General features: G+C 58.5%; 8 protein-coding genes across 8 annotated transcripts; 2 read left to right on the forward strand and 6 right to left on the reverse strand.

Moving 5' to 3' along the window:
- Positions 1-132: 132 nt before the first annotated feature.
- PSEUBRA_004428 (Beta-lactamase-like protein) lies at positions 133-939 on the forward strand (the record flags this gene model as incomplete). The annotated part of the gene is made up of 1 exon (XM_016437963.1): positions 133-939. One exon carries the CDS (start codon positions 133-135, stop codon positions 937-939), a length of 807 nt encoding a protein of 268 aa, XP_016291510.1.
- A 165-nt stretch (positions 940-1,104) lies between these two features.
- Positions 1,105-3,375, reverse strand: PSEUBRA_004429 (uncharacterized protein; the record flags this gene model as incomplete). The annotated part of the gene is made up of 1 exon (XM_059465303.1): positions 1,105-3,375. The coding sequence occupies one exon, from the start codon at positions 3,373-3,375 to the stop codon at positions 1,105-1,107; it is 2,271 nt and encodes a 756-aa protein (XP_059321520.1).
- Positions 3,376-4,287: 912 nt separating this feature from the next.
- PSEUBRA_004430 (Ribosomal protein S7 domain protein) lies at positions 4,288-5,847 on the reverse strand (the record flags this gene model as incomplete). Its single annotated transcript, XM_016437983.1, has 3 exons — positions 4,288-4,825; positions 5,129-5,189; positions 5,823-5,847. 3 exons carry the CDS (start codon positions 5,845-5,847, stop codon positions 4,288-4,290), a joined length of 624 nt encoding a protein of 207 aa, XP_016291511.1.
- A 938-nt stretch (positions 5,848-6,785) lies between these two features.
- PSEUBRA_004431 (LisH dimerization motif, subgroup) lies at positions 6,786-9,392 on the reverse strand (the record flags this gene model as incomplete). The annotated part of the gene is made up of 1 exon (XM_016437973.1): positions 6,786-9,392. One exon carries the CDS (start codon positions 9,390-9,392, stop codon positions 6,786-6,788), a length of 2,607 nt encoding a protein of 868 aa, XP_016291512.1.
- Positions 9,393-11,239: 1,847 nt separating this feature from the next.
- PSEUBRA_004432 (uncharacterized protein) lies at positions 11,240-12,107 on the reverse strand (the record flags this gene model as incomplete). The annotated part of the gene is made up of 2 exons (XM_016437975.1): positions 11,240-12,001; positions 12,075-12,107. 2 exons carry the CDS (start codon positions 12,105-12,107, stop codon positions 11,240-11,242), a joined length of 795 nt encoding a protein of 264 aa, XP_016291513.1.
- Positions 12,108-12,920: 813 nt separating this feature from the next.
- Positions 12,921-14,432, reverse strand: PSEUBRA_004433 (Biotin/lipoyl attachment; the record flags this gene model as incomplete). The annotated part of the gene is made up of 1 exon (XM_016437979.1): positions 12,921-14,432. One exon carries the CDS (start codon positions 14,430-14,432, stop codon positions 12,921-12,923), a length of 1,512 nt encoding a protein of 503 aa, XP_016291514.1.
- A 1,266-nt stretch (positions 14,433-15,698) lies between these two features.
- PSEUBRA_004434 (Aminotransferase, class I/classII) lies at positions 15,699-16,997 on the reverse strand (the record flags this gene model as incomplete). The annotated part of the gene is made up of 1 exon (XM_016437980.1): positions 15,699-16,997. One exon carries the CDS (start codon positions 16,995-16,997, stop codon positions 15,699-15,701), a length of 1,299 nt encoding a protein of 432 aa, XP_016291515.1.
- A 746-nt stretch (positions 16,998-17,743) lies between these two features.
- PSEUBRA_004435 (uncharacterized protein) lies at positions 17,744-20,572 on the forward strand (the record flags this gene model as incomplete). Its single annotated transcript, XM_016437965.1, has 1 exon — positions 17,744-20,572. The coding sequence occupies one exon, from the start codon at positions 17,744-17,746 to the stop codon at positions 20,570-20,572; it is 2,829 nt and encodes a 942-aa protein (XP_016291516.1).
- Positions 20,573-20,623: the final 51 nt, after the last annotated feature.

A 20,623-nucleotide genomic window follows, 5' to 3' on the forward strand; every position in this document is an offset into this window, starting at 1 on the left:
GGCTCATACGCTCGTATGACCCTGCCTCTGCGTCCATTGTTGCGAAATCACCTCGCGCCGCTCTCACGCACATTCGCACCAAGCCGCATCACCACCTCCAGTCGGCTGTTCAGCACTTCTCTTCCATTCAAAATGAAGATCCACCCTGTACCCGTGCGGGACGACAACTACGCCTACATCCTGCAGTCCAGTGTGGACAACAAGGCGCTCTTTGTGGATCCGTACGATGTGCCTACTGTCAAGGCTGCCGCGTCCAAACTTGGCATCTCGGACGACGACGTAGTGGGCCTGCTGACGACGCATCATCACCACGATCACTCGGGTGGAAACGAGGCGTTCACCTCTCAATACCCTGGTCGACCCGTCTTTGGCGGGTCGGAGCAGATCCCTGCGCTCTCGCAAAAGGTTGCCGACGGAGATTCGCTCAACGACGTCCTCAAGGGCATCTCCATCAAGTGCTTGGCCACACCGTGTCACACCCAGGACCACATCTGCTACCACGTCACCGGCGAGGGCAAGAGCGGGGTCTTCACGGGCGACACACTCTTCGTCAGCGGTTGCGGTCGTTTCTTCGAAGGCACCCCGGAGGAGATGTTGCGCGCAATGGACAAGTTGTCCACCCTGCCTGAGGAGACAAAGGTGTGGTGCGGGCACGAATATACCAAGGCCAACGCCGAGTTTTCCGCCGCCATCCTACCCTCGAACGAAGACGGGATCAAAAGGTTGGTGCAGGACCTCAAGGCGAGGAAGAACGGTGGTGTTACTACAGGACAGTATACCATCGCAGATGAGAAGAAGCACAATCCGTTCATGAGGTGCAGGGACGAGGTCGTGAAGAAGGCCGTCCAGGAGAAGGGCGGAAAGACAGACGATGACGTCGAGACGATGAAGTGGTTGAGGGAGTTGAAAAATGGTGGACAGGTCAAGGCTAGCATTTGAGGGCGAGGTGAGAGGAGTCAAGGCTCGATTCGGGGGAGCATCACGGTCGGTGAGGAATGTCAGTCTTCTTTCACTCACAGGTCCAAGTGGACAGTGTACCAGCAAATGTGACGGTGTGAGAAGAGCAAAGCTGTGCGATGCGGATTGAAATCAAGAGCGAGAGGTCTACACAAGTGGCAAATTTGACAAACCGACAAGGCGATAGACGCGGAAGTTGCGACGCAGAAACAGCGGCGACTTGCCATCAAGCTGAGTGCGTCTCACAGCGGCTGATGTCATATCGTTGGTGGGTAGAGAAGTAGGCTGAAGCAGCGGCGTGCCAGGCAGCGCCGGTGTCATGATCCCATCTGAGTCGGGCTCCTGCTTGAGTTGCTTCGATTGCGCAGGTTCAAAGGCAGTCGACAGCGAGCGTTGCTCTTTCGATGGCGATTCGGGTTCCAGCTTGATGCTCACCCTACCTTCCGCAGGACCATCGGCTCCGTTCGTCAGAAGAGGCAGGCGTGGCTGCTCCTCCGTCCCAGCTGCAAAAGACACGGTTCTCGCTTGGCCAGCAACAGTGTTTCGAGCCTTACCGCTGTTGGCGCGAGCGTGCGCCGCTCGAGCCCATATACTCCACAGTCTGCGTACGTCTAAGGACGCCGGTCGCGCGAACTTCAGCGCGTGCCGTGTGAGCTTGGCTGCCCGATGCTTCCGGTCCAGGTACGTCTGCTTTGCCTCGCCCACCGCCTCCGCAGATGTGGCTGTCTTGGCGAGATAGCGGAGAAGTCGTCGTATGCATAGCCGCGAGGTAGCTATCCGCGTAGCCGAGTGGAGTTCCTTGCGCAGCGCCAAGTATCGGCGCTTCTTATCCCGAGGAAAGAGACCCTCGATCTGGTCCGACTGCGAGTGTAGCTGCGATGCAGAAGCCGCGATGGTGGCATTGGAGGCAGTATTCGACCCGGCTGTGTCGCTGACAGTGTGCATCCGCGCCGAAATCGAGCTGATCCACCGTGCCCACCGCTGTGTGTCCGTATCGGTCGGGTTCCGGCTGCCAGCAGTCTGTGATCCGGCGTGCGCGATCGCTGAGCGTGCAAGCCATCGCAGCTGCCGTGCTGAGTCGACGAACAAGGTATGCGTTTCCGAGATCACAGGAGGGCCCTTGTCGGCATCGAGAGGAAGCAACCCTTCCAGAGCGAGCGGTCCGGTCGCTGCTCCCGGGAGCTGCATCTCAGTCGCTTCATCCTTGATCCGCGTCGGTATTTGAGCTTTTGCCCTGCCTTCCATCTTGGCTTTCAGCGGGCTGAGATCGCGCGTTCGAGGGCGACCGCGCTTTCTCGGGATGCGCTCGCCATTCTCGTCCAGCAAAGGCTTCCATGTTGCCCGCTTCTGCTTCTGCTTCTGAAGCTGCTTATGATTGGCCCTGAAGATCTCCTTGGCCGTGGGAGAGGGCATAGCAAAAGTGCGCTTGAGGTGTGCTTTTGAGTCGAACTGAGCTACTTGCTCCTTGTTCCACTTTTTCAAGATGTGGTCGTCATCTGCACGCCGAGCCTCCCGGTAGCGGTGAGTAGAGGATGGCGGTGTCGTGTCCTCCAGCTGTTGTGGGCGCAAGGCCGACGTCGAGGCTGCAGCGGTGTGTTCGCTGTGCTGTGGGGTATATTGCTGCGGCCAAGCTTCGGATGGCAGCGCAGTCACTGCTGCTGATTGCACTTGTTGCGGCGGGGACGGAAAGAATTGAGGTTGTGAGAATGTGACCGAGGCACTGAAGCCAGGGTAGGCGATATTAGGCATAGCTCCGGCAGGTAGCATGGGTTGCGTCCATGTGATCGACTGACTCGGCGCTGCCGCCATCCCAGGCACCGGCGATACGATCGGACCCGAGACTTGATACGATGCCTGGCCTGGAGAATACGGGTAGTATGCAACTGAGCCCTGGTAGGGTGCGCTGCCCGAATGCGGCGAGACTGCGGCTGTTGCTGCTGTGCTGCGCCCGATCATTTCGAGACGGTGGTCATCTTCTCCTTCGACGACATGGGACTGAGCACGAGCCTTCCCTTTGGAGCTCGATGCCGCCTTGTGCCGAGCTAGAGCGTCTAGAGGCGACGGAAGGGCCCTTGGCTGCGATTGTCGCTCGCGCTGAGCGGCTTGCGCAGGAACAGGTCGCTGCTGAGATGCTTGCGGTCGAGAGCTACTGGCAGATGCCTGCCGCGACAATGCCTGTAGCCCAGCATCAATGGCGCGTGACTGCCTTGGTCTGTCGACGAGGCTTGTCGTAGGCGTCGTCGATCTCGATCTAGAATCCTCGTCGCCTGTATGCGCAGTCTCGGAAGAGGCGGCTCGCTGTTTTGAGGAGGGTCCACTTCTGCTACCAGGCTCGGCACCAGAGGCGGTTGGAGCTGCCTTTGAGAAGAGACGCTGGTACGCCTTCTCGAACTCGAGGTCGACGTCTCGCGCACTCATCTTATCGGCATGTGCGGTATGCTGTTCATGGCCATGGTGTGCGCTGTCGTCCAAGGTTTGGCGGCGCTGGAGATCACTTTCAAATCAGCTCTTGTCGGGGGTGCAAAGAGACAATGGCGTGGTCTGTGCCGACTTGGTCGAAAGATGTCGTAGTCAGAAGTGTTGGTCTTCGTATGATCACAAAAGTGACAGTTCAAAATCACGCGCCCCAGTCAGGCGAGGTCACCAGGACCCTTTACCAAAACTCAGCTCAGCTTCTCGCGACGCGTACAGCTGTACTGCCGTCATCCTCGCAGTCGGTAACTGCATCTCGCATATGCGAGCCCTTTCGCATCTGTTACACCGCCGCAACCCGACTCTCAGCTTCTCAGCTAGGGCAGAAGCGATCACACTTGGCATACGAGGACTTTCTTGGAGACATGATAGTATGTGATTGCTGCGGACTCTTTGTGAGCCTTCTGATGCTGCGATATGGTTTGGGTGATTCTGGTCGGTTAAGACACAGGTACAAATGGATGCGGAGGCGAGAATGCGGGAAACAAACTCGCCCTTGGCTGGAGACAGATGAACGTCACGCAACCTTTTTGATCGTGGATAGCCCGTATCTGGTGAAGAGACAGGCTGGCGGGGAAGAAGATGGAGGAAAATTCGGGAAAGAGAGAGAGAGAAAGGAACGTCGAGGCAAGATGTCGCAGCTCCAACGATCAGGAACCACTACGACATCCTACGTCCACGGTGTTGGACGGACGCGACTCCATCCAGCGACAGCTTGATGCTGCTGGTCCACGCCTCTTGCATCGCCGCAATGAAGAAAAAGTACAAAAGGAATCCCGAAAAGGTTGCGGTCGACGAAGGAAACGTGGCATGACAGCAGCGCTGCCTGCGAACCAGCAAAGCGGTAACAGAACCCGCTTAACGGTTCGACTTGGCAACACGCTCCATCTCGTCACGCTTCTTGATGGCGTACGAGTTGGACGAACCCTTGGCGGCGTTGATCAGCTCGTCGGCGAGGCACTCGGCGATCGACTTGACGTTGCGGAAAGCCGACTCTCGGGTACCGGTGGTGAGGAGAGTGATGGCGGTGTTGACACGGCGCAGAGGCGAAACATCGACGGCCTGTCGGCGGACGGTACCGGCCGAGCCGATACGGGTCGAGTCTTCACGGGGACCAGTGTTGATGATGGCGTCAACAAGGATCTGGATGGGGTTGGCGTCGGTGAGCAGGTGGATGATCTCGAAAGCGTGGGCGACGATGCGGACAGCCATGAGCTTCTTGCCGTTGTTGCGGCCGTGCATCATGAGCGAGTTGACCAGGCGCTCAACGATGGGGGTCTGGGCCTTCTTGAAGGCCTTGTTCTGGAAACGGCCAGCAGTGTGAGGGGTGTAGACGGCATTGCGGAGAGCAATGTAGTCGGTGAGCGAGATGTCCTTGACCTCGACCTCTTGGGCGCTGTTAGGAGAAAGAGTGATGGAAATGGGAGCATAGTCAGTCACCTGTCCGGAATCCATCAGCAGCGTTCTGTTGCTTCTCGACGTTGACCTAGCAGCATAGCGAGACGAGCTGTGTGCATCCTTCCTGTGACCGCGTGATCTCCGTTGTCTACTGTTCCATCCGGGTTCCTCCAGCGGCTTCGGCGAATCGTGTCTTCCCACTGCTGATCGTGCCACTGCATCTGCCACGTTTCTTTCCTTCCGATTGATGTCCATCGCTAATGCTGCTTGCTAACGTCGAGTACGAATGGCGAATACTTACTCCCACTTTCCGAAAAGTCGGACACCACCGACCTGAGGGGCGGCGACGGCAGCGACGTCCTCTGCAGGAATCGAACGAGATCGCAGTAAAGTTGTGCGAGAGAAGGAAGCAAAGGTCAGTATGATTGGAACATGGTGGTATGGGACCGAACGTTGGCGGCTCTCTCTTTCATATCGCCGATACGGCGGAACGGCTGATGACGATGGCGGCAATTGCTGAGCATCACACTGATGTGACGACGATGGCCGGCGAGACAAGGACACTTCTTGTCCAATCCCATGCTGATTGTTCTGCCAGTGTCGTGTGGCCTGCGTGCTCTTGGTCCTGGCTGGATACGCCTGTAGCGATCTGTGGCTTCCACCTGCAACCCAACATCCGGCACCATCTTCTGACAGCGAGCCTGAGAAGCCTCGCGAGCAGGATCAAGGATAATGCTGCTGGGTCGGTCCATACATCCTGCAGGATGACCTTGCGCTGATGCTGCTTATATCTTCCCACTAAAGCCCGACCCGTCGATGCTGCCTGCAATGATCGTCGCTCCATCTGCCGGTGTCTTCCATACTGCTGCAGGTCCCATGCCGCTATCATAATCATCATAGTCCATTGTCGTTGCCGTTGCGATTGTCGAAAGAGAGAGCGGCGCCGTCGTCGGTGTCGAAGTGCTCGGTGCTGCCGAGCTGCGGCGGAAACTCACTAGGAATTCCGACCTTGACAGCCATGTTGGGCGATATATGTGTCGAATGTGTCTTTTGTCTACGAAAGACAAAAAGTCAAGGGTGATGAAGAGTCTTGAAGGGGGTGGTTGGTGGAAGTACGAGCGATTGATGATCTCGAACTCGAAAGACTAGGCGTGGTTGGCTGACTGACAGACTGGAGGCTGCGAGCTGCAGGCTCAACTCACTGACTGGCTAAGCTTCTCAGGCTCCGCGCGCTATCTCTCTCTCTCTAGATCACCAACTGAGCGTGCCTGGCTGCACGCCTTCGCGAGTTGCAGTTCCACTTGGCAGCCCGGTCGCCTTGGCTAGCCACCATCTGAACATCACACTGCGCTGTGCAACCACAAATTCCGATCGAATACAAATCGTGTACGGTGTACCTCCAATTTGTTTCTACTTAATTTCAAGTACGTGTACAAGGATAGCTTGATGCAGCACGTGAGTATAGATAACTTCGGCCGAGGCTATGGGCAATAATCGGCGACCGATCTCGGTGAACTGAGCCGATTTGAAATTTAGCAGCCAGAGCCTACGAGTCTAACGAATGCGATACCGACACTTCATCTGCTTGCGTGCCTGAAAGCCACTCGCGGCCCGCTTCCTTCCTTTCAATATTCGGTTGATCATTGTCTGCGACTACACGTTCATATCAGATCAGGAGCCACAAGTCTCAGCAAGATCCAGTGTTGCAGGTCTCAAGCGTTTAAAGACAATGATCACGCCGGAAAGAGAGAGAGAGAGGTGGTATCGTAGCGTTTGATTCGCATAAAGACCCATGAGTATACAGAAGTGAACACGCTTCTTCGTAACGACCTGTTTGACTTTCTACTAGTACAATTCCGATGTAAGGCTCAAGACGAATGATACAGTGGTATGGGGGCGCGTTGAAGCGCCAAGCGCATTGGGAGCGGCTCGTGAGGCGCGTAAAATGGCTTCTGACATTAGGCTCCGCCGCGCGCCTGCTTCTTGGGTGGCTTCTCGCTGCCCGCGCTCGCCTCGGTCTTGACCTCGGCGGGCGGAGGCGCTTTGAAGCTGGCGGTCGACTCGACGGCATCCAGATCGCTGATGTTGAGAACGCTGAGCTTTCGGTCAGCCTGCGAGATGGCGAGCTGGTGGCGTTTCGCCAAAGGCTGCGAGCTGGTGCTGTCACCGTCCTCTTGCTTCGTCTCGACAGCGTCGTCATGCAGGTCCTTCCAGGCAATGTCAAAGATGGCGCCCCCTCCGAGGTACTGCTGCACCAGCGCGCCAGTGTCAACGCGCGAGATGATGACCTTCTTGTCGATGCCGCCCGTGGCGAGGTAGCGGGCGCAAGGACTGAATCGCAATGTGTAGACGTTGTCTTCGTGTGCGTCAATGACACGGATGCAATCGCCATTGTCGGCGTTCCACAGCCTGGCAGTCCAGTCAAAGGAGCTGGTGGCCAGCATCCTGGGCTGATCCGGATTGGCGGAGCCGGGACCGGTAGGACACCATGCGAGAGCGTAGAGCTCTTTCGTGTGGCCCGCAAGCGTCAGCCTCAAGCCCTTGTTCGGGCCCTTTGCCGTGGTGGTGAGGAGGTTCGAGGAAGCACCCGACGTCGATGCTGCGGCAGACTGCCCGTTGCTTCCGGGTGCCGGTGAAGCCCGTTCTTTGCCATTCAATGCACTGGCTGAGGCTGGTCCGCCACCATTTGATCCAGGCGTGGCACCACGATCGCCTGCAGCGTCTTCTGTGGCGCGCTGAGACGGTTCCTCGTCCACGTCCATTCCTTCCAGGTGAGCGCTGCCGCCTCGACGTTGCGACGCTCGTTTGCGGAGGTGGTCGCCTGCTGATCCAGCGGTACCGGTCGTCGCTCCTCCTGGACCACTGGAACCGATGTCCAGAGCCCAGATCTTGGCCGTCATGTCGTCCGATACGGACGCCAACAGCGTCTGAGAAGGATCGAAGCGGATCGCATTGACCTCGTCGGTGTGACCCTTGAACGACTTGATGGGCTTTGGCTCGCCCAGCTTGCACAAGTTGATGCTGTTGTCCGCGGAGCACGTGGCAAAGTAGGTATCGGCGACGGAAGGGCTGAGACCGTGCGGCATGGGCGGTGGGGCATCGGAGGTCGAGCTGGGTTTGAGCGAACCATCGGCGGTCGACAGCCATTCCACATCGAGAACGCTGTCGCTGTGGAGTGGGAATGTGTGCCGAGGCTTGCCGCTGTTGAGGTCCCAGACGATGATGGTGCCGTCTGCACTGCCAGTGAGCAGCATGTTGCCCTTGCGGTTCCATCGCACGCTGATGACGGGACCCTGGTGCATGGACATGACGAGGTGCAGATCGCCTTGCGGAGTCCAGAGTCGGACGATGCCATCGTATGAGCCGGAAGCGAGCAGCGTTCCGTCAGGGTTCCAGTCGAGAGTCGAGATGTCCTTGCTCTGGGCGGCTGGGAGATGCTTGCAGATAGTGGGCGCTTCAGGCGATTCGCCTGCATTCTCCGGCACTTCCCAGATGCGGACGGTAGCATCACCGCCGCCGGAAGCCAGCATGTTCGGCACGGTAGGATTCCAGGCCGAGATGAAGACCTCGCCCGTATGCCCTGCTAGCGTCGTGATCTGACCATCCTCGATGTAGTTGTCGCCCTTGGGCTGAGGTATCGGCGCCTTGGGATCCTTGGCCTTGTCTCCCCGCTTTTTGCTTGCTTCACCGTTCTCACCTGCAGATGACTTTCCGCCCTTCTTCTTTTTGCTGCTTGTTGTGTCCTTTTCCTTGTTCGTCTGCTGCTTTCTTTCTACGCTTGGGGATGCCGAGCGGGACGCCGCCGCCGCTGTCACGTCGCCGTTGCGACGATCCTTGCGGGACGTTGTTCGCTCTTCGCCGTCGGCGTGTGCTTCTGACGTGACGGCGTCGCTTACTGCCTTTGCCTCGCTCCTCCGCACTCGCTTGTCGTCCCGGTCTGCTTCCGAGGTGACGGACGCTGATGCTTTGCGCTTGGCATCCTTGGGCTTGGACGCAGTGGAGGAAGCGTCATCGTTGTCGGCTGCATCTTCGATCTTCTTCGTCGAGGAAGAGGCTACCTGAGATGATCGGTCTGCATCTTCGCCGCCCAAAGAAGATGGTGGTGGCACTGCTGTTGCTGCTTTGCTGTTGTGTACGCCATTGACGGGCTTTGTTACAGGAGCGGGAGCCGCAGGTGTCTGTGTCGCTGCCTCCTTGTGCTCAGATCGAATTTGGTGTGCTGCGAACGGATCCGGTTCTGGCGACAACCGTGTTGGGCTAGCAGGTGGAGGCGTGGGTCGAGGCTTGCCGTCGCAGACGTGAGGGGGGCCTACAAGGCGGATGTTGGAAGAGCATGCCTTTTCGGTGCCGTCGTCCTGAATGTGGGCTTCTACGGATGCATAGATGAGGCCTTTCTGCAAGAAACGGACCAGTTGACCGGGTTCGATGACAGCCTCTTTGGAAAGCGGTTCGTCGTCTAGCCGCGACTCGTGGCGGAGTGAGAAGGAGGCGTGGTGAAAGCCGGACTCTTTGAGGTAGTGATACACTAGCAGATTGACCTCTGCTGAGGTGCAAAGAGGGGCCATCTTGGCTATTGAGCAAGCCACTTAGAGCGATGTGTGACTTGCTGCAGAGGGATCCACAGGCATCGGCCCTTTCGAAAGCGGCGAGGACCTAGGGCTGGACACAAGCTCGACCGTGGGCTGACGGAGACGGTGCTGTGGGCGCGTAAAGGTAATGTTTGCCGACAATGAGTGCTCGACGCGCTGCTGACTCTGGATGGCACTGTCGATGACGGCGAACCTGTCGGACAAGGAGTACGATGATCGGGGCTGAGGCCGTGGCTGAATTGAGAGGCTCTGCTGATCCACTGAAGACGCAAGGCAGACACACAGCAATGATCCTCGACTCTCGCTGACTAGTCGAAGTCGGTAGGTTGACCCAATGGCGCGCTGCTTCTTGTCGCGAGGGACCAGTCACAACAGAACAACGCCGACAGTGTCGCGTCAAGGGCAGAACTGCTGGCGAACGCTGACGAGTTATCAGCAAGAGGAGTTGCAGGAAGACTGTAAGCGACTGAGATGTGGAAGTCACGTCGAGGTTGGCTCGAGTTTTCACGAGGATCTGTCTATGGAGACGGACGGATGCTCGCGGATGACTGGTGGGTCCACAGATGAAGCAGCGGACGACAATTGACGCGGATGTCAGGAGGCGGACAAATGAGATGGGCCAGGGGCTTTCGAGTCGGATGGATGAGTCGAGGCGAGGTGGGACGTCGTCAGGCACAAATACAAAGTTGCTCGCGGACGGGAAGGGGGTCGTTCAACTGATGACGCAGAGGCTTCTGTCTCCGCAGGGCCGGAAGCGGATGAGTCGGTATGTGATAGAGGAAGGTATGTCTGACGGACGCGATGTCGAACTAGCGAGGGCAGATGCGATGGACGACTTCGAGATAGCGGGTCAAGGCGGAGGGATACCTGTGTCGGATGACTGTGCCGGCGATGATGGTGATGGTCTGTCAGGAAGGAGAGGATACGAGTTGGCGAGTTGTCGAATCGTCCGGGACAGAGACAGGATCAAGAGTGATGGTGGGAAGGGGAAGAGTGTAGGGACGGTGAGGCAGGCAGGCGTGGGTGAGAAGGGAGGGAACGGATGGCAGACCTCGAACTCCCAACGGCCAGACAAGGGAGAGAGAGCCTGGCTGGTGAGGGAGAGAGAGAGGGTGATGGGCAAAAACCTCGAATTGCCCCTTCCAAGAGGTCACCACGCACAGAGGCGACGGAAAGAGTCGAAGTCAAGGCAGCAGGCAGGCACAATTCTGAATGCAGCCAGCCAGCCCGCCATCCATCCGAAAAGGCGCGCTCTTCGCTTGAGTCACGCTGCCTCGCTCACACACTCACTCAAGCCCGGCCCTTTCCCATTTCATTAGTGGAAAACACTGGCCTGGTGCCTCGTCGACAGACACACGCGGAAATGCTTTTTAAATAAAATTAAATCTTTCACTCACTTATGCTTCTCTTTCGACTGAGCTTTCGAAAGGACGCTTGACCTCGAGGGGTGCACGCAATCAACTGACAGACCTTCGTCCCAACCTCATCCTTGTCCGCCCGAGTCATCCATCATTGACGTCTGCTACGTGTCCGTTGCCATCCTCCAGCATGTCTGCGTCCGCACTCCCACCCACAGAACTGAAGCATATCCATAGACTGCGCTAGGCTCGCTATCGGCATCGACTCAGCCTCGGTAGCGGCTCTTCCGAAGTCGGACCCGACCGATACGCTCTCACACGCTCTCACAGTGTCGGTGCCCATCCGAATGACTCCCATGCCTCTTCGTGCTTGTACCGCTGGCTGAATCAGGCGTCGAAGGATGACCAAGCAGCGTGTATGCGAATGATGTAGGGAGAGCAAGGGGCGGATCAATGTGAAGAGCATCACTTCTTGGTCTTCTGCTTCTTAGGCTGCTGCTTCTGCTTGGTGCCTTTGCCGCGCTTATCGCCCGCCTTTGCGTCTTCCTTTTCGCCATCGTCCTCAGCCTCCTCACCAGCGTCCTCTTCTTGGTACTCAGCCTCGTCGTCGTCCTGTTGCTCGTCTCCCTCCTCATCTTCCTCCTCTTCCCCATCTTCATCCTCCTGGCTCTTCTTGCCAGCCTGCTTGCCTCCCTTCTGCGACTGCTTCTTTCCGTTACTCTGCGACTGCGACTTGTTGCCGCCGTTCTGCTTTCCATTGCCCTTCGACTTGGCCTGACCCTTATTGCCGCCCGCCTCCTCCTTCTCCTCCTCCTCGTCCTCGTCCTCGTCCTCGTCCTTTCCAGCATCGGACGCCTTCTTCCTCTCCTCTGCAGCCTTGTCCGTGTTCTTGACAAACTGCTTTCCCTTCTTGCCCTCCTGCTGCTTCTTCTGGTCCGTCTCCTTCTTCTCCTTCTCTGACATGTTCTCCCACGCCTTCTTGGGCAAATACCTCTTCCTGCTGCCGTCGGCCTGCTTGGCGTTGGCCGAGCCGTCTTTGGTCTGCCACTCCTCCTCGCCCCACTTGGTCAGGTTCTTTTGCGATTCGTCCTTCTTGCCGTCATCATTGTAGCCGCCGCCGCGCTTCTTGTATTCGGCAGCCATGAACTGCGCTTTGCGCGCAGACCACTGGCCGGGCGCACCGCCCTTGTCGGACTCCTGGATCTCCTTCTTGATCTCATCGCGGAGCTGGGGAGTGAAGAGAAAGGTGATTAGTGACGGGTAGGAAGGTAATGATGGGGAGAAGGTGGACAGAGCTTACCTTGGGGTCGGAGTACTTGTCGGCGGAAGGCATCGTGTAGGTCTCTTGTGTTGCGGTGTAGAGAGGATTGAGATGATGGGGAGTTCTCGATGTCAAGGGGTCCCAGTCAGGGCGATGCTTATATGCTCAAGAACGGATGCTTGGTCTGTCACAGCTTCGTTGCTGGACAGTCTCTTAGAAAGCTGCTGTCCTGCTCAACAGCTCAATGGAGCCAGGCGGCCGAGCGCACTTTCGCATGACATGTCCAACCCTGGACGTCACGCCGCCGTCAGCGCCCCCGCGCCGCGCTACTCTACACGACGTCTGACCGTGTCATGACGGTCGATCCGGGTCAGCCGAGGTGAGCGGGTTAGATAAGATCCTGATTCATCCTGAACCCTATACGGTCTGCTATATGTTGACGTGAGGACTTTGTGCCCCCGCGGTGTGGAGTCTGATTCATCCTGCGGAGGGAAAAGCGTAAACGAGTTCCACTCTGACGCGTGCCTTACGAGATTCCGATGCGTTCTGACACCTGACAGCACCGACACGAGCCAACGTCATTTCACGGCCGGCCTCTGTCTGGCATAACATGGCAGCACCGCAAGCGAGGAACCCGGAGACGGACGTCAACTTGGCTGATTCTGCCTCCCTCTCATCGGCTACCACATCGGAACTGGACAGTCCCCGATTTGGACCACATCGCTCGGTTCAAGATGATCAAAATGAATGCCTGAATTCGACAGCAAGAAGTGGGATTTTGTACAGAGGTGGTGGTAGATTGATGAGGTCGTAGAGGCGTTGCGTGCGTGCGCAACCACTCGCGCGTACATCTAGCGTCAAGGGACGCGGGTTGCCTTTTGGTGCTCAGAGCATGAAGCTGAGCGGGTTCTCAAGGGCGTCCTTGAACGCCTTCATCCACTTGGCCGCAGTGGCACCGTCGACGGTGCGGTGGTCGGCCGAGATGGTGGCCTGCATGACCATGGCCTTCCTGAAGCCCTGTTCGCTCTCGCTGTCGGGAATGAGACGAGCCTCGGTACCGCCGATGGCGAGGATGCAGCTCTGGGGCGGGTTGATGATGGCGGTGAAGTGGGTGATGCCAAACATGCCCATGTTGGAGATGGTGAACGAACCGCCCTGGTACTCTTGGGGTGCGAGCTTGCCTGCGCGGGCCTTGGAGGCGAGCTGCTTGGTGGCCGCCGAGATCGTGGCCAACCCAGATCCACCGACGTCCTTGACGATAGGGGTGATGAGACCAGTAGGGGTGGAGACGGCGATCGAGATGTCGGCCTTGTTGAACTGGCGGATAAAGTCGCCGTACCAGGCCGAGTTGACCTCGGGCACCTCCTTGAGCGCAACACCGGCTGCCTTGGTGATGAAGTCGCCGACGGAAAGCTTGGCCGCCTTGGCCTTCTCGACATCCTTGCCGGCCTTCTCGGTGGCAGCCTTGTTGAACACCTCGCGCAGCTTGAGCACCTTGTCCATCTCGACGTCGATGCTGACGTAGTAGTGGGGCACGGCGGACTTGGATTCGGTAAGACGGCCAGCGATGGTGCGTCGCATGTTGGAGACGGGGAGGTCGGTGTAGTCGCCCTCGCCCGAAGCAGGAGCAGGGGCAGACGAAGACTTGGCGGGAGCGGCAGAGGAGCTGGCGGACTTGGAGGGGGCAGAGGACGAAGCGGCAGGAGCAGCAGCTTCAGGCTTGTAGTTCTCTACGTCGGCCTTGATGATGCGGCCCTCGGGACCGGTGCCCTTGATCTTGTTGAGGGCGATGCCCTTGTCCTGTGCCAACCTGCGAGCGACGGGTGTAGCAAAGATGCGGTCGCCCGAGCTCTGCGAGGTGGACGAAGAGGAGCTCGAGGAGGAAGATGCGGACGAGGATGCGTCGGACTTGGACTCCTGCTGCTTGGGCTGCTCGGCGGGCTTGGACTCCTCCTTGGGCTCCTCCTTGGCCGCTGGCTTGGCGTCACCGCCCTCAGAGCCAGCCTTTTCGGCGAAAGAGTCGGCTTGCGAGAGGTCATCACCCTCCTCAGCCATGATGGCGATCAACGAGTTGACCTGGACAGCCTTGGAGCCATCGCCGACCAGAATCTTGGCGAGGACACCGTCGTCCTGAGCCTCGACATCCATGGTAGCCTTGTCGGTCTCAATCTCGAGCAGCACATCACCGGCGGAGAAAGCCTCACCGGGCTTCTTCTTCCAAGCGGCGATACCACCCTCGGTCATGGTGGGCGACATGGCGGGCATGTTGAACTTGGAGAACTCGAGCGCCCGTCGCGACGAGTGGAAGGAGCGCTGCGAGAGGGTCGAGGTGGACGACGAGGCGGCGGCGACCGCCTTCTGGAGACCAGATCGCTGAAGGACACGAAGCGCCTGCATCTTGGAGTGAGATGTCCTGAGGTGGTGGTGGACGACGCCGTCAGAGGATGGATGGTGGTATAGACAAGGTGACGAGAGAGCGAGAGGAAGAAGTGGATTGAGATTGGACACGCGAACGAACCAACGGGAGCAGCAGGCAGGCGAGACAGAAGGAAAAAAGTGGGAATCTGTGCGGTGCGCTCTCGCCTCGCTTGCGTTTCGGTGTGTTGTCTTGGATGCTGCTGCGTTGGGGGTCGAGGCGAGCGCTCGGTGCATTCTTTTTCTTGTCTGGTCGGCCAATCTGCTTTGGCAGCCTGGCAGCCACGCGGAACATCTCGAAAAGGCTTTCTTTCTAATTTCTTATTTTTTTTTTTCCCATCAACAGCATCGATCGACCAGCGGAAAGAGACGGAAGGCTCTTTCCGAATCCAGTCCGTCTGAACATGATGACAGGCTGAGTGGTCCTCTAAAGGGCTCGCCTTGGCCATTCAAGTCGCAGTTGGATCAGCAAATGGTCGAAGAGAGCATGGGTATGAAGGCGACTGTTTGCTCGTAGGATTTCGCCGCGAAAGGGCCCGATTTTCTATCGATAACGCCCACCGTCGGTGAAATTCGACAGGTCGGCCACAAACTCGCCCCCTTCACTCCTCCGTCACAGCCAGTCCCAACATTTCCGGCAGTTGACCCTGCAGCAGAGCTACTCTCTCCACGACGTCTCCCCTCAGGCTGACATGACCGACGTTCTCGGTATCTTGCCGGTTGACATGCTTCTAAGCACCGTTGCACGATGTGCATGAGTTTCGTCGATCCCTTCGAGATCCTGCAGAAGGAACACAACAGCCCGATCCAAGATTGTGATTGCTTGAGGAGATGTGACCAACGTAGGCCCTTCCTCAGGGCGCAAGTCACTAGCGGAAGTATCCGATGCCTTGTTCCGCTCAGAGTCTGCCTGACTTTCCTTTTCTATCACCAAAGCTTCCTTTAAACAGTCACCATCACCCCTTGAACGAGCTCGAGCCCTACACATGACAGCTTCACTCAGCTCCACCACTTGTGTTGCTTTCGACATTCTCAGCTGCTACACTTGTCTGCATGGACCATGACCGCGCCATTTCCCTTCTGCATCTCGACTATGACTCACACCTCTCGACCACGCCGACGAGGCCCTCAGATCAACGCGCCACGACAAAGCACAAGGATCATGCTGATGCGAGTTGACATTTTCGACGATGCCTGAAGGTAGGCAAGTCTAGACTACGGCGGACATGGCCTTCTCTTTTTGGGCATCTAGCTGGTCACCTTGTGCAGCGACTCAGCAAGGTGCTGAACGTTCTGGTTGGTGATACCGGCCACCGAGATACGACCGTCGCCGGTAAGGTAGACGTGGTGTTCGTTGACCAGCTTGGCCACCTGCTCTGGCGAGATGCCCAGGAAGGCAAACATGCCGATCTGGTTGGTGATGTGGTCCCAGTTGAGCTTCGAGTTGAGGTCCTTCACGAGCAGATCCTTGAGCGTCGATCGCATGCCGTTGATGCGGTCCGCCATGCCCTTGACCTCGCCCAGCCACTGCTGGTACAGCTGCTGGTCGGCCAGGATGGTGCCGGCGATCTTGGCTCCGTGCATGGGCGGGTTCGAGTAGAGGGGTCGCACAATGATCTTGATCTGGCTGTCAACGCGCGCGCGCTCGTCGGGGTCAGCGCAGACGATCGAGAAGGCGCCGACACGCTCACCGTAGAGACCCATGTTCTTGGCAAACGACTGCGAGAGGCAGATCTGGTGTCCCTCCTCCACAAAGTGACGAACAGCAAAGGCGTCCTTGTCCGTGTCACCACTGGCGAAACCCTGGTAGGCCATGTCGAAGAAGGGGAAGTGACCCTTCTCCTTGACCACGTTGCTGATCTCCTTCCACTGCTCAACGGTCGGGTCGACACCCGTGGGGTTGTGCGCACAGGCGTGCAGCAGAACAATCGAGCCAGCTGGCGCCGCCTTGATGTCGTCAATCATGCCCTTGAAGTCGAGTCCGACCGTCTTCTTGTCGTAGTAGCGGTACTGCTTGACCTCGAGGCCGCTGTCACGGAAGATGGGCGTGTGGTTGCCCCACGAGGGGGTGGGAAGGTAGATCGTCTTGGCTTCAGGGTAGTGACGCTGGAGGAAGGCACCACCGATGCGAAGAGCACCGGTACCCGAGATGGACTGCGTGATGGCGATGCGGTTCTCCTTGACGGGTGCGCTGTCCTTGCCGTAAGCGAGAATCGCAGCATTCTTGGTGAAGTCGGCGAGACCAGTGATGGGCAGGTACTCCTTGTCACCCTTGGCAGTGAGGACGATCTCCTCGGCCTGGCGCACCGAGGGGAGAACGTATGGCTTGCCGTTTTCGTCACGGTAGGCACCGACACCGAGGTTGATCTTGCGCGAGTCCTGGTCACGCTTGAAGGCCTCGGTGACACCCAGAATCGGGTCAGGAGGACCCGCCTTGACGTGAGCCCAGGTGCTCTTGAACTGACGCACGGCGGGCAGCGAGAGCGCGCCGAAGCGGGGTGCCTGCGAGGCACGGACGGCCGTTCGGATGGTAGCGGGAGCAAGCATGTCGTATGTTTGCGACCGGATGCGGGGATGAAGATGGGTGATGGTGAGGATGAGAGGAAGATGAAGATCGAGCTAGCCGAGAAGAAAGGGTTGGGTCAACGTAACCTTGGTTGCGTGCGACTGTTGTTCGAGGATTGGAGTGTGAATCACAGTCACAGGTGAGGAACGACCTCACCGAACAGATCGCCGGCCAAGCTTCTGCGAGAAGAAAGCGGGGGCACCACACACACCAGCGGCACATCAGCGAGTCAGACTCTCTCTCCCCTCGTCGCACAGACCGGCATCGGACCGCTTTTCTTTCTCTGCTAGCCCATCGCTCTCTCTCTCTCTCTGACTCAACTCGTGAAAAGCCGGGAATCTTTTCGACATCTCCCGAGCCTAGACGACAGTAGCCTAACATTGTGAGCAATTCCGCCGCTCGGGAGTCGGCGATGGAATTTCTCGCTTTTTGGCTGACAAGAAATGATTTCTTCTTGGTGATTTTCGAGAATTCTGCTCTCCTGTGTCATTGACCTGTTCAGCATGCTTTCCAGACTCTAGACATCGTCATCTCTCCACTACATCAAAGAAAGGCCTCCTCCCTCGACACAGGGCAAGCAGGGTCGGACTTAGTGGCGCCGAAGTCAAGCGCGATGGCGGCACAATCATGTGCCAGGCGTGCACACCAGCTCGCAGCTTCGATCCTCACAAACGGTGTCGGTCCCTCTCGACTGCCAACTGTCCAGGCATGCCGGTGCCATTTGCACATGTCCAGCAAGCTTCCAACGTCGTCGTCAAGCCCAGCAGTGACATTCAGAAGCTTCAGCTCCACCATCCTGCGTCACGACCAAGACGAGAAAGCACGGTCCGAGTCGGCCGCTCCTCAGGCTGCCGAAGTACCGACCAACGCGAGGACCAAGAGCGCCAGGCTTCTCGCAGAAGAGGTCGCCGATGCGGAACCGACACTCGAGTACCTCGACTCGCTCAAACCGAGAGCGCGCCGGCTTCAACCTGAGCAGCAGCGCCCGCGACGCGGCACCGTCAACCCCTTCGCCAAAGCCTCGAGTAACAAGAATAGCGCCGAGAACAAACAGTGGGAGCGCACACGGGTGCGCATCAACGCCTCGTTCACCAGAGATCAGCTCGCGTCGCTGGGAAGAGCGGCGAAGCTTCCGGGTAGCTACGCAAGGACGATCAGGAAGGACGAACTTGTGCGCCGGATCATGGTGCACCGCTTCGGCATGGAGGATGCACGGGAAAGGGCGGATCGAGAGAAGCGTGAGGAGCTCGAGAAGCGGTCCGTCCACATCGCGTTCCGGCCGTCTGAGATGTATCTGCTATTGGCGAGAGGGTCTGGTAGGGTAAGACAGGAGGCGAGCAATGCGCAGGTGGCGATTTTGCCCAAAGCACCGGCGAAGGAGAACGCACAGCAAGGGAATGCAACGGAGAAGCTCGGGTTCTGGATACGAGGCAAGGACCAGGGCATCGAACGCATGACAAAGTGGGTGGACGAGTTCAAGCACACGATCAAACACAGGGACGAGGAAGTCGTACTTTCCGCCCAGGCACAGGGAGCGGAGACGTCGGATGCCGGTGTCAGCGAGGTTCTCCCCGCCGAGCTGGTGCGCTTCATCTCGCAGCTTTCGCGGTGCTTTATGGAAGCGAGTCCGATTGAGAACGGCAAGGTGACGCTCTCGCTCGCCTATCTCGACGAGCGTGATGCACACAAGGCGGTTCTGCTCCTCCGCCAGTACCATGCCCAAAGCGCGGAGGCCATGCAACGCATCGGCGCAGCTGCGTACAGCAACCAAATCGATTCGGAACGAAAGTATTCGATGCTGCCCTTCGTACCCAACGAGCCGACACCATGGACCAAGCAGGCGGATGACCTGCTTTACGGCTCGCAGTCGGACATTTCCTTCCGCGTCGCCAGCGTTCCCGAGCTGAACGCCTTCTCCATGCTTTCCACCGCCCGACTGCCCACGATGCAGCTCGAGGCATGGTCCAACCAAGGCGACCTCCCGTTCTCGGACCCTTTCCGCGCCTTATTCGACTCTGTGTCCGCATCTGCATCCTTCGACGCTGCCACCAAGGACCTTGAGCTCAGCGCCGAGCTCGGCTACGTCCTGTTCGATTCCAACGGCCTCTCCCTCGCAGACGAGGACGTGTCGGAGCCCGAGGTGCTCTCTCGCCTCTCGGACCCGCTCGCGCCCCCTCGTCCTGGCACGTGGCCCATCAGCGATGTCCTCTCGTGGACCCGTCAACTCCGCACCCGTTTCGGGCGTGAGGCCTCCCGCTTCGTACCAGCAACACTATTCCGCTCGCAAAAGAACATCTCGCTCGACATCTGGCTGGAGCGCCAGGGCTGGGCGATCCACAGCGAGGGGACGACGACGCAGACGACACTCGTGTATCAGTCTGCGGACGAGGGTTGCGCGGAACAAGGGACCAAGCTCGAGGTCGTGCTGACCAGGAGGCTGTCGGAGACGGGTGGGAGACGCGGATGGCAGGTGCACGAGGCAAAGTGGGTTGCCGAGGCGCAAGGGGACCTGATGGTCCCGGACAAGGGCGCGGATGTGAGGCTGGGTGCGAGAACGATGGTCAGGCTCGAAGGGGAGGAGCTGGGTGAGGTAGTGGAGGCGCTGGATGCGTGGAACAGCTCGAAGGCGATCCCGGCCAAGGTCGACGTCGAAGCGGCAGAGGCGGAAGTGCAAGCGGCAGATGCGGAGGAGGAAGTGGACAACGTGCTCGGTGGCGAGACCGAGGTCGTGGAGGCCGAAGCTCCGCCCACAGAAGCGCAGGAGACGGCGAAGAATGTCCCTGCGAAGGCAAGCGCTCTGCCTCCGTCGATGCTCAATCTGAAGGCCGGAAAGATGGCCTTGGAGAGCGTGACGAGAGCGAGGGTGCAGACGTACATGCAGCGGTCTGCGATGGCTGCTATCCGCTCGCAGGCGGCTGCGACTGCCGAGCCTGAGGTCGCTGTGTCCTCCGCCGCGTCTGAGGCAGCAGCCGACCAGAACGAAGCTGCGGAATCACCGTCGGTCACGGTAGAGTCTTCGGAGGAGCCGGTCACAACGGCTGGAGTCAGTCAAGACGAAAGCGCCCCCAGCGATCCGAGCACATCCTCGGACGCATCTGCGGAGACCACCGACGACTCAATTCCTCCCACGATCGCTGAAGTAGCCCAAGGCGAGAGCGCCGAAACAGCCACACCCGCAGACGCACCTGTCATCACCAATGACTCGACTGCGATCACCACCGCTGAAGTTGCTCAGGACGCACCGATCGAAGCAGGCATCCCGACAGATGCGCCAGCACCAAACGAATCGACTCCCATCACCACCGCTGACAACGATCCTCGTGCCGGCGCAGACACACACGTCGACTCAGTCCACGCAGCCGAGCAGGCCTCAGCCCCGCTCTCACCTCTGCTCATCCGCAACATGTCCCAAGACGTCGTCACCGAAACCACCGCCGAGTCTTTGCGTCTGGTGTGGCGCCTCCCTCCCTCGTCACCGCAGACCGTGCCCGAATGGCAATCTCTTGTCTCGCCCATCTCGGCCCTCCTGGACCGTCACGATCTATCCACACGCTAACTTCATCTGTACTCTAGACAACCTCAAACACGCAACTCAGCACCCTATATG

Source organism: Kalmanozyma brasiliensis, assembly GCF_000497045.1.
Source record: "Kalmanozyma brasiliensis GHG001 unplaced genomic scaffold PSEUBRA_SCAF3, whole genome shotgun sequence".
Taxonomy (NCBI): domain Eukaryota; kingdom Fungi; phylum Basidiomycota; class Ustilaginomycetes; order Ustilaginales; genus Kalmanozyma; species Kalmanozyma brasiliensis.